At 50.4% G+C, this 27,868-nt stretch overlaps 1 protein-coding gene across 1 annotated transcript; it reads right to left on the bottom strand.

The window, feature by feature from the left end:
* Window positions 1–4,724: 4,724 nt before the first annotated feature.
* On the bottom strand, window positions 4,725–27,513 carry LOC114021759 (zinc finger protein RFP). The gene is made up of 8 exons (XM_037914909.2): window positions 27,009–27,513; window positions 25,308–25,831; window positions 20,700–20,795; window positions 17,043–17,273; window positions 14,155–14,177; window positions 13,481–13,596; window positions 11,157–11,207; window positions 4,725–6,298 (listed from the first exon to the last, which is right to left on the bottom strand). Exons 2-8 carry the CDS (start codon window positions 25,728–25,730, stop codon window positions 5,760–5,762), a joined length of 1,479 nt encoding a protein of 492 aa, XP_037770837.1. The 5' UTR covers window positions 25,731–25,831; window positions 27,009–27,513; the 3' UTR covers window positions 4,725–5,759.
* Between the last annotated feature and the right edge of the window lie 355 nt (window positions 27,514–27,868).

Here is a 27,868-nt window from a genome sequence, read left to right as displayed (position 1 = left end):
GAACTGTTTCTCACCCTGGACCTGGAGCCAGTACCCCCCAAACCCACCCAAGGCTGCCTCCTGGACCCGGCAGGCGGAGAAGGGACCTCCGGTGAGTGTACCTTTTAAAATACTATACATGGTTTAAAAGCAAGCATGTGAAAGGATTAATTTGCCCTGGCATTCGCGGCTCTCCTGGATGTACTCCCAAAGCCTTTGCAAAAGGTTTCTGGGGAGGGCAGCCTTATTGCGTCCTCCATGGTAGGACACTTTACCACTCCAGGCCAGTAACACGTACTCGGGAATCATTGTACAACAAAGCATTGCAGTGTATGTTTGCTGGCATTCAAACAACATCCGTTCTTTATCTCTCTGTGTTATCCTCAGGAGAGTGAGAGATCATTCATGGTCACCTGGTTGAAATAGGGTGCTTTTCTTCAGGGGACACTCAGAGGTGCCCGTTCCTGCTGGGCTGTTTGCCTGTGGATGAACAGAAATGTTCCCCGCTGTTAGCCACAGGGAGGGGCGAGGGTTGAGGGGGTAGCCACATGGTGGGGGGAGGCAAAATGCGACCTTGTAACAAAAGCACACGTGCTATGTATGTAATGTTAACAGCAAGGTTTACCCTGAAAGAGTGTAGCCAGTGTTTTATAAAATGTGTCTTTTTAAATACCGCCGTCCCTTTTTTTTTCTCCACCAGCTGCATGTGTTTCAATGATCACAGGATCTTCTCCTTCCCAGAGGCTAGTGAAGATTAGAAAGAAAAAAAACGCACTCGTGATGAAATGTTCTCTGAGCTCATGCTGTCCTCCCACACTGACAGAGCACAGACGAATGTGTGGAGGCAGACAATGTCAGAGTGCAGGAAAGCACAAAATGACTGGGAGGAGAGGTGGCGGGCTGAAGAGAGTAAGTGGCGGGCTGAAGAGAGTAAGTGGCGGGCTGAAGACAGGGCTGAAGCTCAAATGTGGCGGCAGCGTGATGAGAGGAGGCAGGATTCAATGCTGAGGCTGCTGGAGAATCAAACCAGTATGCTCCAGTGTATGGTTGAGCTGCAGCAAAGGCAGCTGGAGCAGACTGCCACTACAGCCCCTGTGTAACCAACTGCCCTCCTCCCCAAGTTCCATAGCCTCCTCACCCAGACGCCCAAGAATGCGGTGGGGGGGCCTCCGGCCAACCAGCCACTCCACCACAGAGGATTGCCCAAAAAACAGAAGGCTGGCATTCAATAAATTTTAAAGTTGTAAACTTTTAAAGTGCTGTGTGGCATTTTCCTTCCCTCCTCCACCACCCCTCCTGGGCTACCTTGGTAGTCATCCCCCTATTTGTGTGATGAATGAATAAAGAATGCATGAATGTGAAGCAACAATGACTTTATTGCCTCTGCAAGCGGTGATCGAAGGGAGGAGGGGAGGGTGGTTAGCTTACAGGGAAGTAGAGTGAACGAAGGGGCGGGGGGTTTCATCAAGAAGAAACAAACAGAACTTTCACACCGTAGCCTGGCCAGTCATGAAACTGGTTTTCAAAGCTTCTCTGATGTGTACCGCGCCCTCCTGTGCTCTTCTAACTGCCCTAATGTCTGGCTGTGCGTAACCAGCAGCCAGGCGATTTGCCTCAACCTCCCATCCCGCCATGAACACCCTTACTCTCACAGATATTGTGGAGCGCACAGCAAGCAGTAATAACAGTGGGAATATTGGTTTTGCTGAGGTCTAAGCGAGTCAGTAAACTGCGCCAGCACGCTTTTAAACATCCAAATGCACATTCTACCACCATTCTGCACTTGCTCAGCCTGTAGTTGAACAGCTCCTGACTACTGTCCAGGCTGCCTGTGTACAGCTTCATGAGCCAGGGCATTAAGGGGTAGGCTGGGTCCCCAAGGATACATATAGGCATTTCAACATCCCCAACAGTTATTTTCTGGTCTGGGAATAAAGTCCCTTCCTGCAGCTTTTGAAACAGACCAGAGTTCCTGAAGATGCGAGCGTCATGTACCTTTCCCGGCCATCCCACATTGATGTTGGTGAAATGTCCCTGGTGATCCACCAGAGCTTGCAGCACTAAAAGTACCCCTTGCGGTTTATGTACTCGCCGGCTTGGTGCTCCGGTGCCAAGATAGGGAGATGGGTTCCATCTGTGGCCCCACCACAGTTAGGGAATCCCATTGCAACAAAGCCATCCACTATGACCTGAACATTTCCCAGGGTCACTACCCTTGATATCAGCAGATCTTTGATTGCGTGGGCTACTTGCATCACAGCAGCCCCCACAGTAGATTTGCCCACTCCAAATTGATTCCCGACTGACCGGTAGCTGTCTGGCGTTGCAAGCTTCCACAGGGCTATTGCCACTCGCTTCTCAACTGTGAGGGCTGCTCTCATCTTGGTATTCATGCGCTTCAGGGCAGGGGAAAGCAAGTCACAAAGTTCCATGAAAGAGCCCTTACGCATGCGAAAGTTTTGCAGCCACTGGGAATCGTCCCAGACCCGCAACACTATGCGGTCCCACCAGCCTGTGCTTGTTTCCCGAGCCCAGAATCAGCGTTCCACAGCATGAACCTGCCCCATTAGCACCATGATGCATGCATTGGCAGGGCCCATGCTTTCAGAGAAATCTGTGTCCATGTCCTGATCACTCACGTGACCGCCCTGACGTCGCCTCCTCGCCCGGTATCGCTCTGCCAGGTTCTGGTGCTGCATATACTGCTGGATAATGCGTGTGGTGTTTAATGTGCTCCTAATTGCCAAAGTGAGCTGAGCGGCCTCCATGCTTGCCTTGGTATGGCGTCCGCACCGAAAAAAGGCGCGAAACGATTGTCTGCCGTTGCTCTGACAGAGGGAGGGGCAATTGACGACACGGCTTACAGGGTTGGCTTACAGGGAATTAAAATCAACAAAGGGGGTGGCTTTACATCAAGGAGTATTTCAGGCAGGACTTCACGGAGGGTTCCAATAAGAAATGGTGCACCTAAGTAATTGTTCTTATTGGAACAAGCAGGTTGGTCTGGCCTCTGATTGATACATGGCTAGATTTACCTCACTGCACCTTCTCTGTGAGTGACTGCCGTGTGACCTAGAGGAATGAGTCCCCTAGACGGGGCAGGGGGGGAAGCAAATGAGTACAAAACAAATCTGGTCTATTTCTTGTTTTGATCCACTCCATCTATCTTTTACATCTTTGGCTGGCAGCAGAGGGTGCAGAAGGACCGCAAGCCATCCACATCTCATGGCTGCTTGGCAGAAGACGTTGCAATACGACTGCTAGCCATCCTCATCTCTTGCCTGCCCGGCAGAAGATGGTACAGTAGGACTGCTATCAATCCGTATCGCCTGCCTGCTCACCATAAGATGGTTCAATAGGACTGACTGCAGGACTAAAGAGAATGACCTGGTCAAGTCACTCCAAATTTAGTCCCTGCACCCATGTCTGCCCAGGCACTCCGGATCGACCTCACAGAGGCGACCAGGAGCACCTCGGACATGACGATGATGGCTACCAGTCCTACTGTACCGTCTGCTGCCACAAGGCAATGGGTTGCTGCTGCTGTGTAGCAATGCAGTACCATGTCTGCCAGCACCCAGGAGACATACGGTGACGGTTACCTGAGCGGGCTCCATGCTTGCCGTGGTATGGCGTCTGCACAGGTAACTCAAGAAAAAAGGCGCGAAACTATTGTCTGCTGCTGCTTTCACGGAGGGAGGGAGGGAACGGGGGCCTGACGATATGTACCCAGAACCACCCACGACAATGTTTTAGCCCCATCAGGCATTGGGATCTCAACCCAGAATTCCAATGGGCAGCAGAGAGTGCGGGAACTGTGGGATAGCTACCCACAGTGCAACGCTCCGGAAGTCGACGCTTGCCTCGGTACTGTGGAAGCACTCCGCCGAGTTAATGCACTTAGAGCATTTTCTGTGGGGACACACACACTCGAATATATAAAAATGATTTCTAAAAAACCGACTTCTATAAATTCGACCTAATTTCGTAGTGTAGACATACCCTGAGTTCACCTTCTACAGCCTCTTACCACATCTGCAAAGCACAGGTACCTCCCCCAGGGTGCGATGCTTCAGCCAAGACAAACTGCTGAGAAACCGCTGCAGAAGAGATTGAGTTCTTCTGCCTTCCAGCCCAGGGCCGGCTCCAGGGTGTGCTGGGAGTCTCCCTCACCCAGCCCTGGCCAGGATTCTGCTGGTATTCCAGGCCTAGCTCAGTTTTGGAAACAGCTTGTGTTGTGAGGGGCTGCATCTCAAACACCCCTTGACCAAATGACTCCAGATTTGTACCCCTGACCCTTCCCTCTGCCCTCAGGTGGTGGATCAGGTTTCTAGCCACTCAGACTGCGAATGTGAATTTAAAGAAAAAGGGATAATTTGATTTGGGAAAGAAACGCTGCTGCAGCACCATGGTGTGGCCAGGTGCCAGCCCATAATATTACTGCAGTTGATAATGTGAGCTGGCTACTTTATTGCCAGTTTCCTTCTGTTCCTCGGCAGCTGGAAGTTGTCAACAGATTTCTTTCACAGCGAGGATGCTGTTGCTTCTTTTCTTGCCCAGGGAAAGCATCACTTGATTCTTTGATTTTATTTACTCTTTCCTCAAATTTTGCTTTTAGAGCTCTCGTTTAAAGTTACCCAGCTGCTTTTCTTCAAGCCCCTTCAAGGTATTTGCTGGTGGGTCTGTCTAGCCTTTCAGGGCAGAGCTGTACAGATCTAGTACCCTTGTGACAAAGTCCAAGACCAGAAGATAGAAATAAACTTTATTCTGTGAATTTACTCCTCTGAATCTACAGCATCCAAATAACTAAACAGAGCAAAATAGGAGCATTGAGCTAGGGAATTGGAGGGAGAGGGAAACACCACTATGGTTTTCATATTCACAAGTAAAGAGCAGAGGACTTTGATGGATGACCCGAAGTGAGTCAGAACTTAGGCCAGGTCTACACTATAAACTTCCATTGGCAGAACCATATCGCTCAGGGCTGTGAAAAATCCACACCCCTCAGTGAACGCAGTCGTACCGACTGAACTCCTGGGGTAGACAGCGGTACGTTGACGGGAGAGCTTCTCCCCTGGACATAGCTACCGCCTCTCTCAGAGGTGGATTAACTACACTGATGGGAGAAGCTCTCCTGTCGGCATCGGAGCGTCTTCACTTAAGCATTACAGCGGCGGAGCAGCACCGGTGCATTTGCTCTGCTGCAGTATTTTAAGTGTAGACCTGCCCTAAGACAGGCAGGCTCTGCTGTGACCCTGAGAATGGCTCCTGGTGGCTGCTGGTTGGCCAGTTTTTGTGTGCCTGGAGGATCACATAGTTACAGAGACATGCATGTAAGAGGGTCGAGAAACTCCATTCACCAGTATAATGCTAAGCAAGTCAGTCTTGTCCTCTCTCATCATTTTATTGTGAGTCTCGCAGCACTTGGTGTTTTTCTTAAAGTCCCAGCAGCAGGAGTAGATAGATTGCAAGGCAATCTCAGATTATACTACAGATACATTTCCAGCCTTCACGTTTGTGTAGCAAAGATTGAAAATCAGAAACAAGAACACCCCAAAAGCTGGGAAACCAGAAGGCAAAGAAAATAACACAATATTTAAAAAGATGTTTAAGCCAATCTCATGATTCTGGGGGGCCTGACACAGTTTTTGAATGCTTGAGGCTGACAAGACTGTGATTAGAATGGCAAAGTGTGATAGCTGTAATTTATATATTACCTATGTCTTTGCTCCACTTTAGATATCTCATATTGAGTGATCCCTGCTCCTCTGTCACAGGGATTAATGATATGTCGGACAGTGACCACTAAACGGTAGTGAACTCAGAAATACTACACGCCGGCTCCCAAAGAAGGGGATGATCTTCCCAGTGAAAGAAGATGTGAAAGTAAAGATAGGCTCTCTGCCAGAAGATGTAACGTCATAAAATGTAACTTTCTCCCCTTCATAATCCAGATAAACCCCAATGTTACTGGGGCTACGAGGTAGGGCCAGAGGAGTCTCAGGGGAGGTGAGGGCCGAGTACCCATTCCCTGTACTCTGCAAAGCCCAGATCCCCTCCTCCGGTGTACGGCTTTTCGCTCCCTCATGTATCACAGACTCTTTGGCAATGCCCAAAACCCAATTACGTTTGTTCCCCACCTCCACTTGCCAGTAACATCTCCCTGAGGTGAAGCCCTTATAGCCCAGCACACAGGCAGCAGGGTGAAACCTGTTCTGTGTCCCTACATATCCCACGTTTTGGTATTTCTGTATCACACTCTCATCTGTGGACATGACGGAACAGGGAATTCCCAGGTCTGGATCCGGAGTGGCCTGCACTGCACGAGGGGAGAGAGAGAGAGGAGGAGAGTATTAAGGTCTGTCCTCACTGCAGAGTTAACCCAGGCGCTTACTCAGCTGCTAACTCTAATGCTCTTCCTGTCCAGATGCATAAACACCTCATCTGAGTTCAGGGGTGCTTTCCACCCAGCATAGGCATCGACTCTGTGGGTGCTCCGGGGCTGAAGCACCCACAGAAAAAAAATAGTGGTGCCCAGCACCCACCGGCAGATCCTTCTGATTAGCTCCTCCCCCTCTACCCAAAGCACCTCCCACCCGCCGATCAGCTCCTCCCCCTCCCTCCCAGCGCCTTCCTCCTGCCACGGATCCATTGTTCAGGAGGTTCTGGGGGGCGGGGGGGGGCGGGGGGAGAGGGAGGAGTGGGGGCAGAAAGAGGCAGGGGAAGGGGGCAGAATGGAGCGGGGCAGGAAGAGATGGAGCAGGGGTGGGGGCGGGGCCTGGGGCAGAGCAAGGGTCAAGTACCCCCCTGGGAACTGGGGAAGTCGGCACCTCTGTGCAGGCTAAACCACTCCAGTGCTGAGAGTCAGAGAGTCTGAGGCCAGAAGGAACCATCAGGTCATCTAATCTGACCCACATATATCACAGGCCACCAACCCCACACAGCACCCACCTAACCCAGCAACCAACATTAGCCCAAAGCATGACAGCCTACAGCCGACCGTGCTATGATGTGCCACAGGCAGAGAAGAGGAGGCACCGAGGGTCACCAGTGCCCGAGGCCCCGGCAATGCAGGGAAATGATTTCGTGAGATACCCCCAGATAATCTTGGCACGTCACCCGCATCCACATGCTGCAGAGGAAGGTGAAAAGCCTCCCCACTAACGCCACTGCCAGCTTGACCTGAGGGAAAATAGCCCTCCAGTGCCTTCCCTCAATTCCCCCGTGAAAGACAGACCGGGTACCCCACGAATCACTGGGAAAGAAACTCAGAATAGCTGGTCAGCCAGGGGATGTGCTCCCAGAGTCCCAGAGCCTCAGCAGCACCCGTGAGGACCCAGTAAGTGAGGTCAGGCTCAGCAGCATGGCTCCTTGCACCCAGTCCAGGCTAACCTGGGTGCTGAGCCCCAGAGTTCACTCTGCCGTGCAGACAGACCCTTACGGGCAGAGCTCAGCCCTGGGGGAGGCTAGGACCATTTCTCATGCTCCCCAGTAGCCCCGGGCTGGCTGGGGTGGGCCCTGAGTGTCAGTCCTGGGGAGCTGCCTGTTGGCGGAAGCTGAGCAGGAAATTCCCCATCGTTCCCGCCAGGCATCAAGGAGGTATTTTTAGGAGGGTGTGAGACACTGGGATTTTTTTATGAAGCCTATATGTGCCTCAGTTTCCCAATATGCAGCGTTGTTACCCAGTGGGTGATACGGGAGTGTCTGCTCTCAGGGCAGGCTAAGCTGCCCACGTCACTATCTGGGGCCTGAGGTCCTCAGCAGACAATGGCAAATCCAATTGCCCGGACATAGAAACATAACGATCAGCAACCCGGAGACCTACGGCCTTCCCCGCCTCTGTGGCTGAGCTGCATCGCCCCGGCTCGGGAACAAGGGACTCGAGGTGGGGGAGGGCTGAAGCGGAAGTTACGTGTTGGCTGCAGGAAGCAGTAGGGGGCAGAGGAGCTGACTTCCTGGGGGGTGCTTGACCCTCGCTCTGCCCCAGGCCCCACCCTCACTCCACCCCTTCCCCCAAGTCTCCACCCTACCCCGCCTCTTCCTGCCCCTGCCCGAACAGTTGATCGCGGTGGGTAGGAGGCACTGGGAGGGAGGGGAAGGAGCTGATTGGCAGGGCCACCAGCGGGTGAGAGGGGAGGAGGGGGAGGATCTGATCCATGGGGCTGCCGGTGGGTGCTGAGCACCCACTATTTTTTTCCCATGGGTGCTCCAGCCCCGGAGCACCTACAGAATCGGCACCTATGGTGGGGGGCACACCTGGGAGTCTGAGAAAGCAGATCAGATGGGCAGGGAGACAGAGCTTGAACCACGGGGTTTGCACTGCGGGGCTGGGCACCGGCTCCCCAGAATGGACTATACTGTAACCTTCATTTCTCTGAGCTAACCAAGGTCTTCCTGTGCTGTGGTGCAGAGCAGGGGACTAATAACCCAGGGGCTTGACAGTGACAGCGGTGGCTGAGTGTCACTGCAGGTGCTTGCAGAGCCGTGCTGCTCCCTAAGATCACAGAGGGCTCCCGCAGGGGTCTGTCTCAGCTGGACGCACTGAGCACAGCTCATGTTGTGAGGCAGGAGAGCTGAAGGCCCAGAGGTCCAGCCTAAGGAGTCGGTGAAGCCACGCGGCTTACCCTGGAGGAAGAGGGGGCTGATGGTGGGGGTCTGGCCCATCGAAGGGGCTCCTCCCAGAGACTGTTCCAAAGCGGGGGCTGCAGCACGAATCCTGTGGATCCGTGGCAGAGGGGATCTCGGTCTCCTCCCCCGATCCCTCTCCCTTGCTGGGGTGCTCCACATCCAGCAACAGAACAGAGCAGGGGAGGCAGCAGGCACCAGCTTCAGCTTTTCATGCATTTCCATGCTGCCCTATTCCTCCCTCATCTCCTGGTGGAAAGTCCCCAGCCCAAGAGTACAGCACATGGGGTGAGAACCCCTCCACCCACTTGGATCAGGAGAAAGTAGCGAGCAGCCCTGCTAGAGAGACACTGGGCTATCTGGTGAACTGGGAATTCGACTTCTCGGTGGCACTAAATGTCCACACCCGAGGGATGTGTAACAGTCATCCAATGCACTACACTCATTTTGGGGAGGGAGCATGGTCTAGAGGTTAGAAGCCAGGACTCCTGGGCTCTATTCCTCACTCTGCTACTGACATGCTGTGTGACCTCAGGCATGTCCCTTCCTCTCTCTGCAGTCCAGCTTCCCTTTTTCTCAAATGGGCATAAAAGATGCCAGGTATTCAGATGCTATTGTGGGGGGCCAGATAGGTAACTATGAGATCCGAAGAGAGCCCCTTCCCCAGCCTGCAGTGGTGCTCATGGGACAAGGATGGGGACACAACACAGTTGCAAGTGTGGTGTTCAGTAATCCTGCTGGGAGCATGATTTTTGAATGAAACCCTCTTTATCCAGGGTTCTGTATCACAGAGCTTCTGCTATGCTCCTCCTTCCTGTCTGGGAAGCCAAACCACTTAAAGGGACAGTTCCCAGTACCACAGGGAGCACTAGCCCCCAGGGAGAGACAATACTCCTTGAACTGATGGACCTATCTTCCATGAATTTATCCATCACTGGCTATTCGTGTCCTGTCTTCCAACAGCAGCCAGTGCCAGGTGCTTCAGAGGGAATGAACAGAACAGGCCATCATCCAGTGATCCAGCCCCTGTTGCCATTCCCCGCTTCTGGCAAACAGAGGCTAGGGACACCATCCCTGCCTATCCTGGCTAATAGCCATTCATGGACTGATCCTTCATGAATTTATCTAGTTCTTTTTTGAACCCTGTTATAGTCTTGGCCTTCACAACATCCTCTGGCAAGGAGTTCCACAGGTTGACTGTGCATTGTGTGAAGAAATACTTCCTTTTGTTTGTTTTAAACCTGTTGCCTATTAATTTAATTTGAAAAAAGAAAAGGAGTACTTTTAGCACCTTAGAGACTAACAAATTTATTTGAGCATAAGTTTTTGTGATCTACAGCTCAAAGTGAACTGTAGCTTACGCTCAAATAAATTTGTTAGTCTCTAAGGTGCTAAAAGTACTCCTTTTCTTTTTGCGGATACAGACTAACATGGCTGCTACTCTGAAATTTCATTTGGTGACCCCTCGTTTTTATGTTATGAGAAGAAGTAAACACTTCCTTATTTACTTTCTCCACACACGTCATGATTTTATAGACCTCTATCGCATCCCCCCTTAGTCGTCCCTTTTCCAAGCTGAAAAATCCCAATCTCATTAATCTCTCCACATATGGCAGCTGTTCCATGCCCCTAATAGTTTTTGTTGCCCTTTTCTGAACCTTTTCCAATATATCTTTTTTGAGATAGGGCAACCACATCTGCTCGCAGTATTCAAGATGTGGGCGTACCAGGGATTTATATACAGGCAATATGATATTTTCTGTCTTATTATCCATCCCTTTCCTAACGATTCCCAACATTCTGTTTGCTTTTTTGACTGCCGCTGCAGTCCTGATCCTCTGCCTGGTTCAGTGCTGGCCTTAGCATGGTCTCCCACCAAGGGACCTTCCACCAGGTGGGGATGGATGGAGCCCAGCACATGAGTCCATGCTCCTGACGCTAGGGTGAGAGGGAAGTATAGCACAGGAACTGGTGGGAGACGCTTCCTTAACTCTTTATTTCCCCGTTTTCAGAGGTTGAAATATGGGTTCCTTTCACGTTCTGGGAGAGTACAAGGCACTGATGGTCAACCTGCACTCTGTGTTAATGATGTTTTCCAGCAGTGAAGCTTGTCTTTCATATAAAAAATAAAAATAGAGCAAACTTCTAGTCCTTATAATTGCCGAGAGAAGCAGAAAAATGTGACCTGAGTGTGCCCTAAAGGCTGATTATTGGACCTAAAAAATGTACCCTATTTTCCAATTGTAAATAGTAGTGATGTATGAACGTGCACATAAATGGGAATGGGCGATGGGCTGGATGATTCCCTGTTCTGTTCATTCCCTCTGGGGCACCTGGCATTGGCCACTGTCGGAAGACAGGATACTGGGCTAGATGGACCTTTGGTCTGACCCAGTCTGGCCGTTATGATATAATGGTTCCTTCTAACCTTGGAATCCATGGCTCTGTATTGGTGGAAACCTCTCGTTTGAATTCAGAAGTGTCTTCTAAAAAATTAATCCTGAGATTTTAATTAATAATTGTTGTAGGAAAATATCCTTATTAAAACTTACCTTCTTTCTCTGCCTTTGAGATCAGAAAGTTCAGTTGATAGGGCAGGGTCTCTAGAGGAAGAAAAGATCAGAGGAGAGGTGATTTCCCCCTTTCTTGTGGGAAAATAGCCTCATGAAAATGGGGCTGGATTCACAAACAAACTTAGGCAAGGTGACGCTTAGCATCAGAACACCCAACGCTTAGGCACCTAGAAAGTCACTGAGATTTACAAAACCAGAGTCAGACACCCAGGCAATCTGCACCATGAATGGGGAGAGAGATGCGCCTTGGAATGAGCTTCATAAAAGCCAGCATGCTAGGCGACTCCCTGCTTACGCCAGCCAGTGGGAAATGTCAAGGTGTGGGGGTGTGCTAAGCCCCGGCCCTCTCAGGGAGTTCGGCCACCGAATCTGGGCAGCACCGTAGGCACCTCCCTCGGCATGGGATTCTCAGCTGCGAGCCCTCTCTTGATGTCCGGCACCTGTGCCATTTTTTTGTAAGAAGCCTGGGGGGGGGGGGGGGGGGGGGGGGGGGAGAGGGGGAAGGAAACCCACCCAGCTCATAACTTTTAGCCCTGTGGTTAGAGCACTCAGCTGGCCTTTGGGAGACCCCTGGTTCAAGTCAATTCTGTGCCGCAGAGGGAGCAGGGATTTGAAATGGGATCTACCACCTCTCAAGGAGCACCCTAATCTCTGGGCTGCAGGATTGTCTGATGCGGGGTGCCCACATGCTCTCCTGTGAGAGAGGTTCCACTGGGGATAATCAATAATTCATTGGGCCAGAGGCAGAGAGAAATCATGAGAACGTCCCAGGTGGTTAGAGCACGCTCTTGGGACGTTGGAGACCCAGAAGCTTGTCCCGCTGCTCAATTATGGATCAGATTCAAAAGGGGCAACAGAGAGGCCTATATCAGACCCCTGTTGGAATCCCTTCTTCCCCTCGGGGGGACAGAGGATTGGAACTGGGGATCTCCCACATCCCAGGTCAGTACCCTAATCACAGAGCTATACATTATAAGGGAGCTCCTCTTTCCCTAGAGCCTGGTTCTTTTGGGTAAGTTCGCATATAAAGCCTGAGTCAGTAAGTGTGCTCAGAGCAGGCATCTCAGATTGGGTCCCTGTAGGTGAGTTAGGAGGAGGAACCCCTTTCTTTCCCCAGTTCATGTATCTCTCTGGGGCTTAGGTGTCTTGGCAGCTGGACTGGAACTGCAGAGTGCATGCACAGAAGCAGAAACATAGGTGCCTAGGGGACTTTTACCTCAAAAACAGAAGTGATGAGTGATTTTAGGCACCTACAAGGTTTGGTTGCAGCTGAGTGGGGGGTCTTTGTGAATCCCAGTGTAGTCTGATTCTGGGATTTAGGTGCCTAAAATGGCAAGTAGACCCCCGCCCACCCCAAGTCCTTTTGTGAATCTAGCCCATACCCTTTCTCTCTGCATTTGAGCTCAGTTCATAGGGCCGGGTCTCAAGAGAAAGGAAGGACTGGAAGAGAGGTGATTTCATGTTGTCTTGACTCTGGTGACATTCCTACTGCTAATTAATGTAACCGTGATTGAGAGAGACAAGCTTTGGAGCTTACTCAGAGCTCTTCTTCAGGTCCGTGTAGCTCAAAAGTTTGTCTCTCCCCAGCAGGAGTTGGTCCAATAAAAGCTATGACCTCCCCCACCCTGTCTAATATCCTGGGGCTGACACGGCTGTCGCAGCACGGCATGGAACCGTGCTGTAATTCTGAGAGAGAGCCCAAAGGAAAAGACCGTAGAACGAGAGGCAGATTGGAATGGAGAGACCTTTCCAGTGAGACCAAACTAAAGTGAAATCATCGTCCAAAATATATCTTGCACCTCTCCATCTCCTGCCTTACTCCAACGATCTCAAAGCACTCGGTGGCATTCACTAATTAGCACAACAAGGTAGGTTGGCCATTATTTCCTCCTTTTTCAAGATGGAGGAACTTGAGGTACAGATTCTGGGATTTTCAGAAGGGCTGAGGCCACGTGGTGGCCAATTATCATTGACAGTCAGAGAGAGATGGGGCCTAAATCCCTTAGGTCCCTTGGAAAATCCCAGCCATGGAGGTTAAATTCAGCATTTTCTAAAACATCTGGTGATTGTGTCTCTCTGAAATTCTGAGTGGCCAATTTTGACACCCATGGTTGGGTCTGAGACAATCCAAGTGGAGGCCTGGCGAACTGGCATCAGCCCTGAGCCCTCCCCATCCCACCCACAAAGACGTCTAGCTGGGACGAGCTGAGAACTAATAGCCCAGAGTCCATCTCCTTCCACAGTCAGAGGCACATCTCGATGTGCCATCACCATACCATGAGCCCAAATAACTATTAAGTTACCTTTGAATTTCTTCAGAGCCTCCTGTAGACAAACATTTCTTTGGGAAGAGACACCAACTCTCTCGCTCACATCCTGTGGCACAGCCATTGGTTTCTCGAACTTCACCTTCTCACACCTGGGGGGGAAGGGGGAAACACCCTAAATCTTTTCTTTCTTGAGAATGAGCTACCAGAGACTGCTCTCTTGGGGGCTCAATGAGAGCCTCTAACTCCCACTGGTGAGACAATTCATCTCCTCGCTGGAGTTTTTAAATGCCTAGCTCCTCCAAATGGGAGTTAAAGAGGGTAAGGGGTCCACAGGCTGCCCCTCAGAGAGAAGGGCCTAATCTCATGGGAAAGGATGCTCCAGTGGTTAAGGGGTTGCTGTAGGACTCTGGAAACCTATGTTCCACTCCTGCTCTGCCACAGCCTCCCTGCATGACCTTGGGCAAGTCACTTAAGACCTGATTTTTAAAGATGCATCCTGGGATTTTCAAAAGCACCTAACCAAGTCAGGCTCCCAACTGCCATTGACCACAATGGGAGGTGCCTAGCTCACTTAGCTGCTTTGGAAAACCCCACCAAGTGCCTAACTACGCCTCAGGTGACTAAATGCCCTGCAAAATCTGACCCTGGGGGGACAATCCCCTTCTAGCATCACGACACGTGAGGGGGAGTGGGAAGGAGTCACATACCTGCTCCAGGTACTTTTGATGTCCTAGAAAAGAGAAAGAGAGTTCAGTCCCACATGCCACAAGATGGGGATCGCTCCTGCTCTGCAGGGGACTTGCTTTGCCATCCCTAGTTGAGCTCGAGATCCAGTTCTCTGCAGTTAGCAACTTCAAAAGTCCATTCACAGATTTCGATGGAATGGGACCCCTAAACCCTCAATCACGGTGTGTGCTTTCTCCTTCTAAATTCTATTTTGCCTGTGCCAATGGCATTTGCTCAAACAGACTGATCAGACACAAGAATCCCTGACTGCCACATGCAACTGCTGTGTCCAGAGCGTTTGCCTTTCTCAGTCTAAAAGCTCCATGTATGCAATTCTGCTCAGCAATTCTGGAAGCTGGATTCATTCCCATTTCTTTGCAGGGCCTATTAAGAACTTTGCTTTCCTAATCTCCCACTTCCTAGAAAGTGGAGTTGTGCCTTTTATTGCTTTCATATCGTTAGGGCCCTTCATTTTCAGTTTTTATTTTAGTTAATTTTTCCTGGGATTTTATCAGTGTTTATTACCACAATAAAAACAGGTGAAATCAGTGCAGAAAACTATTAAGTTTTCTGGGTAAATATCAGGGTTTGTTTTGGTGGATGGAAAGACAGGGAGAAAAAGTATTCAGTAGATTAATGCTTTGAATTCTGTTCATCCCTGTGGTTTTCTGCAGAACTAAAACAGAACTCAAAGCACAATGCCCCCCCTGAGTTTAAGAAAACAATATATCTGTAATCCCCAAATAAAACGTTTCATCTGAACAAACAGTTTACTGGTGTAGAATCATAGAATATCAGGGTTGGAAGGGACCTCAGGAGGTCATCTAGTCCAACCCCGTGCTCAAAGCAGGACCAATCCCCAACTAAATCATCCCAGCCAGGGCTTTGTCAAATCTGACCCTAAAAACCTCTCAGGAAGGAGATTCCACCACCTCCCTAGGTAACCCATTCCAGTGCTTCACCACCCTCCTAGTGAAAATTTTTTTCCTATCTCCAACCTAAACTTCCCCCACTGCAACTTGAGACCATTACTCCTTGTTCTGTCATCTGGAACCATTGAGAACAGTCTAGATCCATCCTCTTTGGAACCCCCTTTCAGGTAGTTGAAAGCAGCTATCAAAAATCCTCCCCCATTCTTCTCTTCTGCAGACTAAACAATCCCAGTTCCCTCAGCCTCTCCTCATAAGTCATGTGCTCCAGCCCCCCAATCATTTTTGTTGCCCTCCGCTGGACTCTTTCCAATTTTTCCACATCCTTCAGTTCTGGCCCTCACACTACAAGGACACAGTACTCCAGATGAGGTCTCACCAATGCCGAATAGATGGGAATGATCATGTCCCTCAATCTGCTGCCAATGCCCCTACTTATACAGCCCAAAATGCCGTTAGACTTCTTCACAACAAGGGCACGCTGTTGACCCGTATCCAGCTTCTCGTCCACTGTAACCCCTAGGTCCTCTTCTGCAGAACTGCTGTCTAGCCATTCGGTCCCTAGTCTGTAGAAGTGCACGGGATTCTTCTGTCCTAAGTGCAGGACTCTGCACTTGTCCTTGTTGAACCTCATCAGATTTCTTTTGGCCCAATCCTCTAATTTGTCTAGGTCCCTCTGTATCCTATCCCTACCTTCCAGCGTATCTACTCCTCCTCCCAGTTTAGTGTCATCTGCAGGTGCAATTGCTGAGGATGCAGTCCACGCCATCCGCCAGATCATTAGTGAAGATATTGAACAAAACCGGCCCCAGGACCGACCCTTGGGGCACTCTGCTTGACACTGGCTGTCAACTAGACATGGAGCCATCGATCACTACCTTTTGAGCCCGACAATCTAGTCAGCTTTCTATCCACCTTATAGTCCATTCATCCAGCCCATACTTCTTTAACTTGCTGGCAAGAATGCTGTGGGAGACCGTATCAAAAGCTTTGCTTAGAACGATTAGCCTATAAATATTCACATTCGATAATTGGGCCACACCATTTGCAGCGCATACACTCAACTTCATCCTTTTCTCCTATTTTTGTTTCTTTAACCCTTTTGAATACTTCCTTGTGTTCTGAAATGTATTCTGATATAGATTTTCATTTTCTTCCCATTTTAGTGCGTCAAATCTTTAACCCATTGTCTGCTAACAGTTTGAAATGTGTACGTGGTGGGCGTGAGATTTATCAGTAGGTTCAGACACACACGCACTTCAGAGCTTGCATGCTCAGTGGTTTGAGCATTGGCCTGCTAAACCCAGGCTTGTGAGTTCATTCCTTGAGGGGGCCATTTAGGGATCTGGGGCAAAAATTGGGGATGGTCCTGCTTTGAGTAGGGGGTTGGACTAGACGACCTCCTGAGGTCCCTTCCAACCCTGATATTCTATGATTCTACGTGTGCCTGTTGGTTTATTGTGTGCATCTTCCAGAACAATACGTTCTTACTTCAGCAGGCAGCTTTGCATATACACACAGACTAATGTATTATCGGAATACAGAGATCTCATGCAATGTATTGTATTTTCTTAATAAAACAAGTTTTTTATATATATTTGAATGATACAAAAGTAGGATGAAAATCAGAAAAAACTGAATAATACTTTTTTGTAAAACCCAGACATTTTTTGGCAAAATTGGTTTAAACTGAAAACGAAGGGGTTTACATAGGATGTATCAAAAAGGCCTGAGATGTCTGCCTTTAAAACAGCAAAGCTGTTTCCACATGGGAAATATTAGAAATGTCACATTTTGTTTTCCCTTGCTTTGCTAAAGGACACACTGACAGTCTCCATTGTGGAGTGGGAGCTCTCCAAGAACTTAGTAAACTCCGAAGTTAATCAATCAGAATCTCTCCCTTCCCTGGGCAGGGATCTGGGTGTCTCTAACTATCTCACCTGCAGGAATTCACTCGTTGGCTGCTGACACTTCTCTTCTATCTCACTGATCAAGTCACTGAGACGGGAAATCTCCTCAGACAGTTTGGTGACATTTTCATTCTGTATCTTCACAATTTCCTTGTCCAACTCTTCCAGCTGGGCCAGCAGGAGTTGCTCTTGTTCCTCCAACAACTGCCGCAGTTGCTCAAATTCAGACACAATCTTCTGCCTCTCAGCTTCTATCTTTCCCTGTAATGAAGAGACAAACAGGGAAAGGACAGGTCAGGGACTAGGGTTGCCAGATGTCCAGTTTTCAACCAGAAAGTCCAGTCAAAAAGGGAACCTGGCAGTGTCCGGTCAGCACTGCTGACTGGACGTTAGAAGTCGGGTTACCCACAGTAACTGGCTTCTACCACCAGGGGGTGGGAAGAGCAGCAGCTGCTGCTGGGAGCCTGGAGGAGCACGCAGGGATGGCTCCGGGGGGAGAAAAGTATGGGCAGCTCCCCTGTCCTGCCCCAATCACCCCTCTACCCCCAGAACGTGGCTCTCCCTCCCCAATCACCTCCACCACACCCCTAGAGCTCTGCTCAGCTGGCAGGGGGAGGGAGGTGGAGAGAGCAGCAAGTGACAGTGAGTAGGCAGGGCCGTGCAACCACTAGGCGAACTAGGCGGTTGCCTAGGGCGCCAAGTGGTTGGGCGCGGCCAAAAGCGCGCTCCGGGGAGGCGGGGGAGCGGAGGTGAGCTGGGGCAGGGGGGCGCGGGGAGGGCCGCCTGCAGCAAGTAACGGGGGGGAGGGGAGGGAGCGCCGTGCAGGGGAACCGCTCCCTGCCACAGCTCACCTCTGCTCTGCCTCCTCCCCTGAGCACCACCCCGCGCTGCCTCTCTCTCTCCCAGGCTAACGGCTCCAAACAGCTGATTGGCGCCGCAAGCCTGGGAGGCAGGAGAAGTGGAACGGCGGCAGCGTACTCAGGGAGAAGGCGGACCAGAGGTGAGCTGGGGCGGGGAGCTGCCGCACGGCTCCCTGGGCCGAGGGGAGGGGGGGAGTTGCCGCACGACTCCCTGAGGGGAGACGGGGAGCTGCTGCTGGGAGGCTGGGGGTGGGGGGGCCGCGCATCAGGGCGGGGAAGGGGCGGTGGGGAGCTGCTGCGGGGGGGCACCTCAGGGCAGAGGGCGGGGTGCAAGATGGAAGTTTCGCCTAGGGCGCAAAACATCCTTCCACCGGCCCTGGGAGTGGGGGGCGCAGCCTCGAGGGAAAGAGGTGGAGCATGGGACGGGGCAGGTTCCAGTGTTCAGCGTCCGGTTCTCACAAATGAGAAAGTTGGACAGCCTATCAGGGCCAGGGGGAGAGTCTGGGAACAGTTCTTAGAGCCCTCTTTTCATTTCACCCTGCTACAAACACACGCTTGAGATTTCAGGAGAACATGCCTGATGTTCATTCAGGCCAGCTGAGACTAACACGTTCCCAAGTGTCTTGGGGACTTACGCCTCCAGTTCCCATTTTCAAAGTGACTTTTGGTGCTGAGGAGCTGAAGTTTCCTTGAAAGTGACTTTTGAAAATAGAACTGAGGGTAAATTTTCAGAAACAGCAAAATCATTTAGGAGCTGAAACCCATTTAAAAAAAGGTATAAGGAGCTGCTTTTAAAAGATATTTAGGTGTCTAAAGAGGCATATAAGCCCCTAGAGGGATTTTCAATATCACTTAGGTGCCTAAGACGCCTTGACTAGATTCATAGATATTTAGGTCAGATGGGACCATTACGATCATCAAGTCTGACCTCCTGCACAACGCAGGCCACAGAATTTCACCCACCACTCCTACAAAAAAACCTCACACCTATATCTGTGCTATTGAAGTCCTCAAATCGTAGTTTATAGACTTCAAGGAGCAGAGAATCCTCCAGCAAGTGACTCGTGCCCCATGCTACAGAGGAAGGCAAAAAACCTCCAGGGCCTTCCAATCTGCCCTGGAGGAAAATTCCTTCCTGACCCCAAATATGGCGATCAACTAAACCCTGAGCATATGGGCAAGATTCATCAGCCAGATACTACAGAAAATTCTTTCCCGGGTAACTCAGATCCCACCCCATCTAATAACCCATCACAGGCCATTGGGCCTATTTACCATGAATATTTAATTACCAAAACCATGTTATCCCATCATACCATCTCCTCCATAAACTTATCGAGTTTAATCTTAAAGCCAGAGGACGTCAGGTGCTACTTAGTTGCTTTTGAAAAATCTCACTAGGCCTCTCTCTGCATTTTAAACCCCTAAATACCTGTGAGAATCTGGCCCTTAACCACTCGCAAAATTGTAAACCTTAGGCTCCAAAATCACTTAAGCACTTTTGAAAATGTCACCCAATATCTCAAGAATGATGAGTCTTCAGGTCTGAGTGGCTTAGTATTCTGCTGATCATCTAGATTGTTCCAATAGCAGAAAGGTTGGAAGAGGGGGGGTCTAACACAGAATCAGAAATACATTGGCAGAGAGTTGTGGAGAAGACGGAAGGAAAGTTTTGCTGGTTACCCACACAAAACACCAGTTACAACATATACTGTGCAAAATGCATTTTCTCCAGCTCTTACATGTTTCATCTGGCATTTTGTTAATTACATTGTCCCAGAGGAAACCAGTTGTGTCTGGTGGTTATAGATGGAGATTCAGGGGGAGGATTTCAGAGATAGGTACCCACTGGCTGTTTTGTAAGTGCTATTGACTGTTAATGTGAATTAGGCACCTAATCACCATACATGCCTTTGAAAAAATTTCCCCTCAAATCACTGTTTGTAGCTCGATTTGGACCCACTGATGTGTGGGGAATAAGATCAGTGCTTAGAGCTGAAACTGGAAGCCAGTGGAGGAATCAGCCCAGAGGGATGAATAACAAAGACCAACAGGATCACACCCTGAAAGGGTGAGTCTACAAGAGGCAAAGTGCTTGAGGTTACCTAATACATCACAGCTAACCCTGATCTAAGCTCGACCTTGCTCCTAATTAGCACATTTTATCTCAGTTTAACTGGACAAGGTGAACCCTACACACCACACTAGAGTCAAATTAAATTAGGTTTAAAATGTTTGCAGGTCAGGGGCTTACACCAGTATAAAGACGTTACTTTAAAAAGTGATTTGAGGTACATCTGTACTACACAGATGTTACAGCGGTGTGTAGAGGACGTACACTATATGCCCCTGCTAACATGGGCATAAATAGCAGTGTAGATGGCGAGGCATGGCTTAAGCAAGTAGAGTCACGATATGCCTGAACCCTCTGGGTATAAACCCTACACACAGGGCTCTATACGCCTCCAAGCAGGGCCTCCCCCATCTACACTGCAGTGTCCCGCTGCTTCCCCAGCCCCGGAGCCTTTCCCCACCCCAGGAAAAGGCTCCAGAAGTGGGGAAAGGCTCCGGCCGGTCTGCTGCCTCCCCCTGCTGGAGCCTTTCATACACCCCTGTAGCTACACACCACAGCGTGGACACAGCCCGCTTTTCACTGTGCTGTGTCACTACACAGTCCTTACAGGTTGCCCCCAGGGCTGTGCCGTGTAGATGTAGCCATAGCTGAGTCAGGCACTGCTGAGTATAGAGCAAGCTTGACACTCTCCCCACACAGAGAGATACCAACTCTGATTGATGCAACTGCTGGACCATAACAATGGGAACCTACCAGATATTCCTGGCTTTGCTTCTCTCCAGCCTGTTTCCACTCCAGAAGTTCTTCTCTCTCTTGCTTCAGGGTGTTCAGTCGGGTTTGAATTTGTTCCTGAGACAAGAAAGACAATGCTTGGGAGGCTCAGGAGCTGAGGAGTCTGCCTCACAGACGCAATGTATATACATTTCATGTTCCTCTCAGGCTGTCCCGCAGACGGTGCTCATGGCAATGTCACAATTGCCTCTTGAGAGGTGGGAGATTCCAGTTCAAATCTCTTCCCCTCATCAGCCCCTCTCAGCAGCGTCTCCCGTTGTAATCCTGTCAATTACAGGCCAGTAAGCCTAAGGGCTTGTTGATAAGTACAGTGCTGCAGCTGTACCCATACATCTGTGCCGCTGCAGGGCATGTGGTGGAGACGCTCTATGCGGACGGGAGCATAATAAACCCACCTCCACGAGCGGCAGAAGCTATGGTGGCGGGAGAAGCTTTCCTGCGGACATAGCACTGTGCACATGAATGCATAGGTCACTCAGGGAGGTGAAATATTCACAGCCCTGAGCGACGTAAGTTTGGGCGACATAGGCTGTATTGCAGACAAAGCCTAACTTCAGCACCAGGCAAATTGGTTGAAACAATAGTAACGAACAAAATTGTCAGACACAGATGAACATGATTTGTTGGGGGAAGAATCAACACGGCTCTTGTGAAAGGAAATCCTGCCTCACCAATCTATTAGAATTCTGAGGGTGTCAACAAGGATGATCCACTGGATATAGTGTACTTAGACTTTCAGAAAGCCTTTGACTAGGTCCCACACTGAAGTCTCTTAAGGAAATTAACCTTCTCTCTTACCCCATGACTGTTTATCTCATGGATCAGTAACCGGTCAAAATATAGGACACAAAGGATCGGAATAAATGATCAGTTTTCACAATGGAGAGAGGTAAATACCAGGGTCCCCCAAGGATCCATACTGGGACCAGTGCTGTTTAACATAGTCATCAATGATCAGGAACAGGAGGTAAACAGTGAGGTGGCAAAGTCTGCAGACGATACAAAATTACTCAAAGTAGTGGAGTCAAAGCAGACTGCGGACAGTTACAAAGGGATCTCACAAAAATGGGTGACTGGGCAACAAAGTGGCAGCTGAATTTCACTGTTGATAAATGCAAAGTAATGCATATTGGAAATCATAATCCCAACTATACATATAAAATGACGGGGTCTAAGGACCTCTTACCACTCATGAAAGATTTTGGAGTCATCTCTGAAAACATCTGTTCATAAAAGCTAACAGAATTTTAATAACCATTAGGAAAGTGATAGATAAGAAGACAGACACTATATAAATCCATGGTACATCTTGAATACATCATGCGGTTCTATTGGCCCCATTTCAAACAAGATATATTTGAATAGGAAAACGTACAGCGAAAGGAACAAAAATTATTAGGGGTATGGAACAGCCTCCATATGAGGAGAGATTAAAAAGACGGAGTGTTCAGCTTGGAAAAGAGACAACTGGGATTGGGGTGGAGATGTGAAAGGTCTATAAAATCTTGGATGGTGTAGAGAAAGCGAATAGGGAAGTTTATGTACCCCTTCACATACCAGGAACCAGGGGAAATTAATAGGCAGCAGGTTTAAAAAACAAACAAAAGGAAGTACTTCTTCACACAACACACAATCAGTCCATGGAACACATTGCCAGGCATGTTGTGAAGGCCAAAAGTATAAGTGGGTTCAAAAAAAGAATTAGATGAGTTCATGGAGCATAGGTCCATCAATAGCTATTAGCCAAGATGGTCAGGGATGCAACCCCAGGCTCCAGAGATCCCTAAGCCTCTGACTGCCAGATGCTGGGACCAGATGACAATGGATGGATCATTTGATAATTGCCCTGTTCTGTTCATTCCCTCAGAAGCACCTGGCATTGGCGACCATCAGAAGACAGGATACTAGGCTAGATGGACCTTTGCTCTGACCCAGTGCAGCGGTTCTTATGTCCTTAGTGACTTTCTAGATGCCTAAAAGTTAGGTATTGCAATGCTGAGCATCACAACACCCAAGTCCCTTTGGGGATTCAGACCTAAATCTCCTTTGAAAATGGGACTTTGGCTCTAAAGTCAGTTGGTGCTTTTGAAAATATGGTCCGAGGATCTTATTCTGTAATTCACCCAAGGTGAGATGTTGCAGAGCCACACAAAGGATTTAAAAACACAGCTCCATTCATTTCATGGCAGCTGGGCATCTCAGTCTCCAGTCTCAGCCCTGCTTGCTTTCCTTCTATGCTGTATGTGTCATGCTGCCAGGGAACAGAGAGGCCTTGGGGGCACCAGACTTGATGTAGAGGATTAGGGACTTTGTCTAGACCAGTGGTTCTCAAACTTTTGTACTGGTGACCCCTTTCACAGAGCAAGCCTCTGAGTGCGAACCACCCTTATTAATTAAAAAACACTTTTTGATATATTTAACACAATTATTAATGCTGGAGGCAAAGAAGGGTCTGGGGTGGAGGCTAACAGCTCGTGACCCCCCAGGTAATAACCTCACGACCCCCTGAGGGGTCCCAACCCTCAGTTTGAGAGCCCCTGGTTCAGACAGCCCTTTGCCTCCAGCAAATCCTCCAAGTGCTGCAGGGCACTGGGTTGAAGTTGTATCCATTTTCCAGCAGTGTAGACTAGAGTGTCCTGCTCCCACACAATGACAGGGAACAGTATATGAAGAGATCTGGATGTCAGAGAGTTAAAGCCGAGCAACTTACAGGGAAGGGAGTTTTGGTAAGAGTTGTTTAAAACACTTTTTAAAAAAGTGTATATTAAACTGTGGAGCCTAATGAACACTTGGGAGAAAGGGACTCCTGGTTAAAATACAACACTCCCAAGGTTCATAAATATTGGCATGGGGGAAAAGAAGCACTTCCGAGGTGCTCCAGTACTGAGACTCAACGTGGTCCTGGGAATCAGCCATTTTCTTCCTTTAATCTTATTGTGGCACTAATACAGCCCACTTCGTCCTTACAGCTAGAGTGGCGTACAGCACAGCGGATTCTGCCCCGAGGGGATTGCTCTGTCCAACAGGCTTTTTAAGGTTCCAATCCACTTGGGCTTCATGGGCCCTAGAATGCTGCATCGAGTTTGTGGTTCAAATGGACGCATAAACCCAAAGCAAAACTCCAAAGTATGCATGGGCGGGATGAGAATCACTGGCTCGGGGAGGCTGTCTGCCAGTCCAGCCCCTTCAGCTGGAGGCCCCGCCCCTCCCACCCCCACCAGAGCCCCCCACAGTGACAGCCAGCCCCTCCGCCCCAGAGCACCAGGCAGTGCAGCCCTCAGCGTCCCCAGCCCCAGGAGCGCCGGGTGGCATGAGCACCGGCCCCAGCGGCCCGCAGTCCTGGGCCGCAGGGCAGGCCCCCGCTAACTCCAGCCCAGCCAGGGGGGAAGAGATGCAGCATACTGGCGGGAAGAAAGACGGCACCTGTGGGTGGGCAGGGCCATGCAGGGCTGTGCCTCCCCTGACTCCCTGCTCTGCTTCAGGAGCAGCAAAGTGACCAGCCTTCAGCAAGCCAGAGAAAACAGGAATTTGTCATCCTGGTTTTACCTTGAGAAAAAAATTAAGCAGATTAACCTTGTTTTTTTTAAGCAGAAATCTTTCAGTGCATCTTATGCTTCAGAAAGTAGCAGGAAACGAACCCACTGAGAACACTGCTGACAAGGTTACCTTACCGCTGCTTCCAGGAAGCTGCCAGCGGTCATTAGATATGAAATGCTCAAGCTGGGCACTACACCAAGCACCGGCTATGCCGAAACTCAGCTGTGCTCAGAGGTTTATAATGCAATTGTAAAGCAGTGTGTTGCAGGAGTGATGAGAGGTGGTGTGGCCTATTGGCTAGAGAACTAGGATGGGCATTGAGAGGCCAAGGTTTAATTCTTGGTTCTGCTACTGAGCTGTTTTGTGAGTTTGGTCAAGTCATTGCCCCTTCCGTGCCTCTCTGTCCCTCCCATTCCTTTGTCTGTGAGGGTGCCCAGCAGATCAGGCCCTGCAGGTGGGAGAGACAGGCGAACACCTGTCCTCACCCAGCTCATGGGTTGGCAGGAAATAGGCAGCCAAAAGCTTCTAGAGGGGCAGCTGTGCACATGCCCAGAGGCAGAAACCAAGGCACTGAGAGAACTTGTACCTTGAACACACAGGCACTGAGTGAGTTTGGGCTTCTACAGGGCTTGGCAGTAGCTCTGGGGATTGCAGTGGAGCCTAAAACTGGTATTTTAGGTGCCTAAACCCCAGATTTACGCACCTCACTCTGGGGTTTAGGCACCTAAGTACTTTTGTGAATCCCCAGCCTTTGCCTCCCTGTACCTCCGCTCCCTCTCCTGCACTTTGTCCACCTTGACTGTTTAGACCAGTGGTCCCCAAACTGCGGAGCGTGCCCCTCTAGGGGAGTGCAGAGGAAAGTTCGGGGGGCCATGGTGGGGCCCGGGCCAAGCCCCACAGGGGGAAGGGGAGTGCCACCCACACACAGGCGCAGGAAATAGGGGTGCACTGGGGGGGGGGGAGAGGGCGGCTCCGCTCCCGGCCCGGGGGGGCGCAGCTCCGCTCCCAGCCCCGGGCCCAGCTGTGTCCTACCTTGTGCTCCCCGGCAGCCTCCTCTGTGGGGACCACCCTGTGAGCGCGGTGAGCCTGGGACTCCCTGCAGATCACACAGATGAGCATTTGGTCCTGGTTACAGAAGAGTTTGAAAGGCTCCTGGTGCGCCTTGCACAAATCTCCTCCTGCTGCTGCTGCTGCCGCTGTTTGGAAACTCAGCTGCTTGGCGATTTCTACAAAGTTCCCCAGTTGTCTGTTCGGCCTGAGGGTCCTCTGGGGAAAGGTCTCTCTGCACTGAGGGCAGGAGATGTCTGTATCTGGTCCCTCCCAGCACTGGGTGATGCAGGCTTGGCAGAAATTGTGCCCGCAATCTAAGGACACTGGATCCTTAAAAAAACTCAGGCAGATGGAGCAAGTAGCTTCCTCTCGGAGGCTCTTCAAAGGATTCACGGCTGCAGCCATGGCTCCCTGCAGACACCGTAACAGGAAAAGTTTCGTTTCCTGCCGGACCCAGCAAGCAGCCTTGTAAAGCAGATTGCCCAACCGGGAGCCAATCACGCTGTCTGGCGGGAATTTAAAAACACACAAACAAACAAAAAACCATCAACACACACACAACACCCCAGAAGCCACGCATCCCCACCCCCCAGCAGAGCCCCCAAACAAGCAACTTAAAGAAATGAATAGGCAATTACATACACAAAGAAGCCAATAGAAGCTTGCTGGGAGCGGGCTTGGCAGCTTTCTTTCTACACCACAGAATAAACCCAGGCTCAGATTCAGGTTTAAGGTCAAGACCCTTCCTGTACCTCCTTTGTAAAGCGCTTTGAGGGAAAACACTATATAAGAGTGTTACTAATCCCTAATAGTTAGAGATCATTTTAAGCCTTGACCAATTTATTCCTTCCAAAAAATTTTATTTGCATTAACTTAACTATTATAACTCTGGGGTTTCTAGTTATTCATATCATCAATATCCCATCCCTTTTTTGAATCTTGCTAAGTTAGTGGCCACAAAAACTCCATGTGGCAATGGGTTCCACAGTTTAATTACATGTTTTGTGTAAAAGTATTTCTTATGGGTTTTGAATTTGATCCCTTTCCATTTCATTGACTGTCCTCTTGTTCTTGCGTTATGAGACAGGCAGAAAAGAAGTTTCCAGTCTTCTCTGTCCCATTCATTATTTTATATCCTTTTATCCTATCCCCTCTTATTCATCTCCTTTCTAAGGTAAACAGTCCCATTCTTTTGAATCTTTCTTACCAAAAGAGTCTTTCCAGGCCCTTCATCATTCTCATTGCCCTTCTCTGAACCCTCTCTAATATTGCAATAGCCTTTTTCAAATGGTGTGACCAGGACTGCACACGCTACTCTAGGTCGGTGGTTTTCAAACTTTTTTTCTGGCGACCCAGTTGAAGAAAATTGTTGATGCCCATGACCCAACGGAGCTGGGGATGAGCGGTTTGGGATGTAGGAGGGGCTCAGGGCTGGGGGAGGGTTGAGGTGCGGGGGTGAGGGCTGTGGGCTGGGAATGCGGGGTTCAGGATGTGGGAGGGGGCTCTGGGCTGGGGCAGCGGGTTGGGGTGCAGGGGGGGTCAGGGCTCTGGGCTGAGGATTCAGGCTCTGGAATGGGGCCAGGGATGAAGGGTTTGGGGTGCAGGAGGGGGCTCCGGATTTGGGGGGGCTTAGGGCTGGGGCAGAGGATTGGGGCACGGGGTTGGGGCGTGCCTCAGGCTTACCTCCGGTGGCTCCCGGTCAGCGGCACAGCCGGAGTGGGGAGGCAGGTTTCCCACCTGTCCTGGCACCTCGGACCGTGCTGCGCCCCAGAAGCGGCCCGCAGCAGGTTCAGCTCCAAGGCGGAGGTATGCAAGCGGCTCCGCACGGTTCTTGCCTGCAGGCATCGCCCTCCCCAGCTCCCATTGGCCGGGAACCAGCCAATGGGAGTGCGGAGCCGGTGCTCAGGGCAGGGCGGTGCATGGAGCCCCCTGGCGCCCCCCCCCAACGGAGGAGCCGGACCTGCTGCTGGTCGCTTCCAGGGCGCAGGGCGGTCTCGGAACAGGGAGGGACGAGCCTGCCTTAGCTGGGCAGCACCGCCGATGGGACTTTTAACAGCCCGGTTGGCGGTGCTGACCAGAGCCACCGTGAACCAGTCCTTTCCATTCCGTGACTCAGTTCTGGGTCGCGACCCACGGTTTGATAACCACTGCTCTACATGTGAGCTAGGTGCTAACTCTGTGGGTGCTCCCTCTGGGGCTGGATCAGCTCCTCCCCCTCCCTCCCAGCGCCTGCATGATCAGCTGTTCCACAGTGCGCAGGGAGGGAGAGGGCAGAGCGAGGGTGGCGAGTGCTCAGGGGAGGAGGCAGCATGGGGCAAGGGCGAGCCCCCTGCTGGAAATGACAGCGTTGGCGCCCACGCATGTGAGCTCACGAGCGTAGCGCCTATCAAGTCGTTGCTCAAGTTCCTATGTCAAACAACCTTGCTATCACGCGTGCCGGGATTTCAGAGGTTAGGGTCTGTACATTGAACCTTGAGAAATCCTGTTGTTTTCACCTGTGTTTGCACTGAACAGTCCTACGACCACCATCCTTATTGGAACTT

This window comes from Chelonia mydas, chromosome 14 (assembly GCF_015237465.2).
Source record: "Chelonia mydas isolate rCheMyd1 chromosome 14, rCheMyd1.pri.v2, whole genome shotgun sequence".
Lineage (NCBI taxonomy): Eukaryota > Metazoa > Chordata > Testudines > Cheloniidae > Chelonia > Chelonia mydas.
The sequence above is the reverse complement of the archived record's forward strand: the minus strand, read 5'-3'. Positions and strand labels throughout refer to the sequence as shown.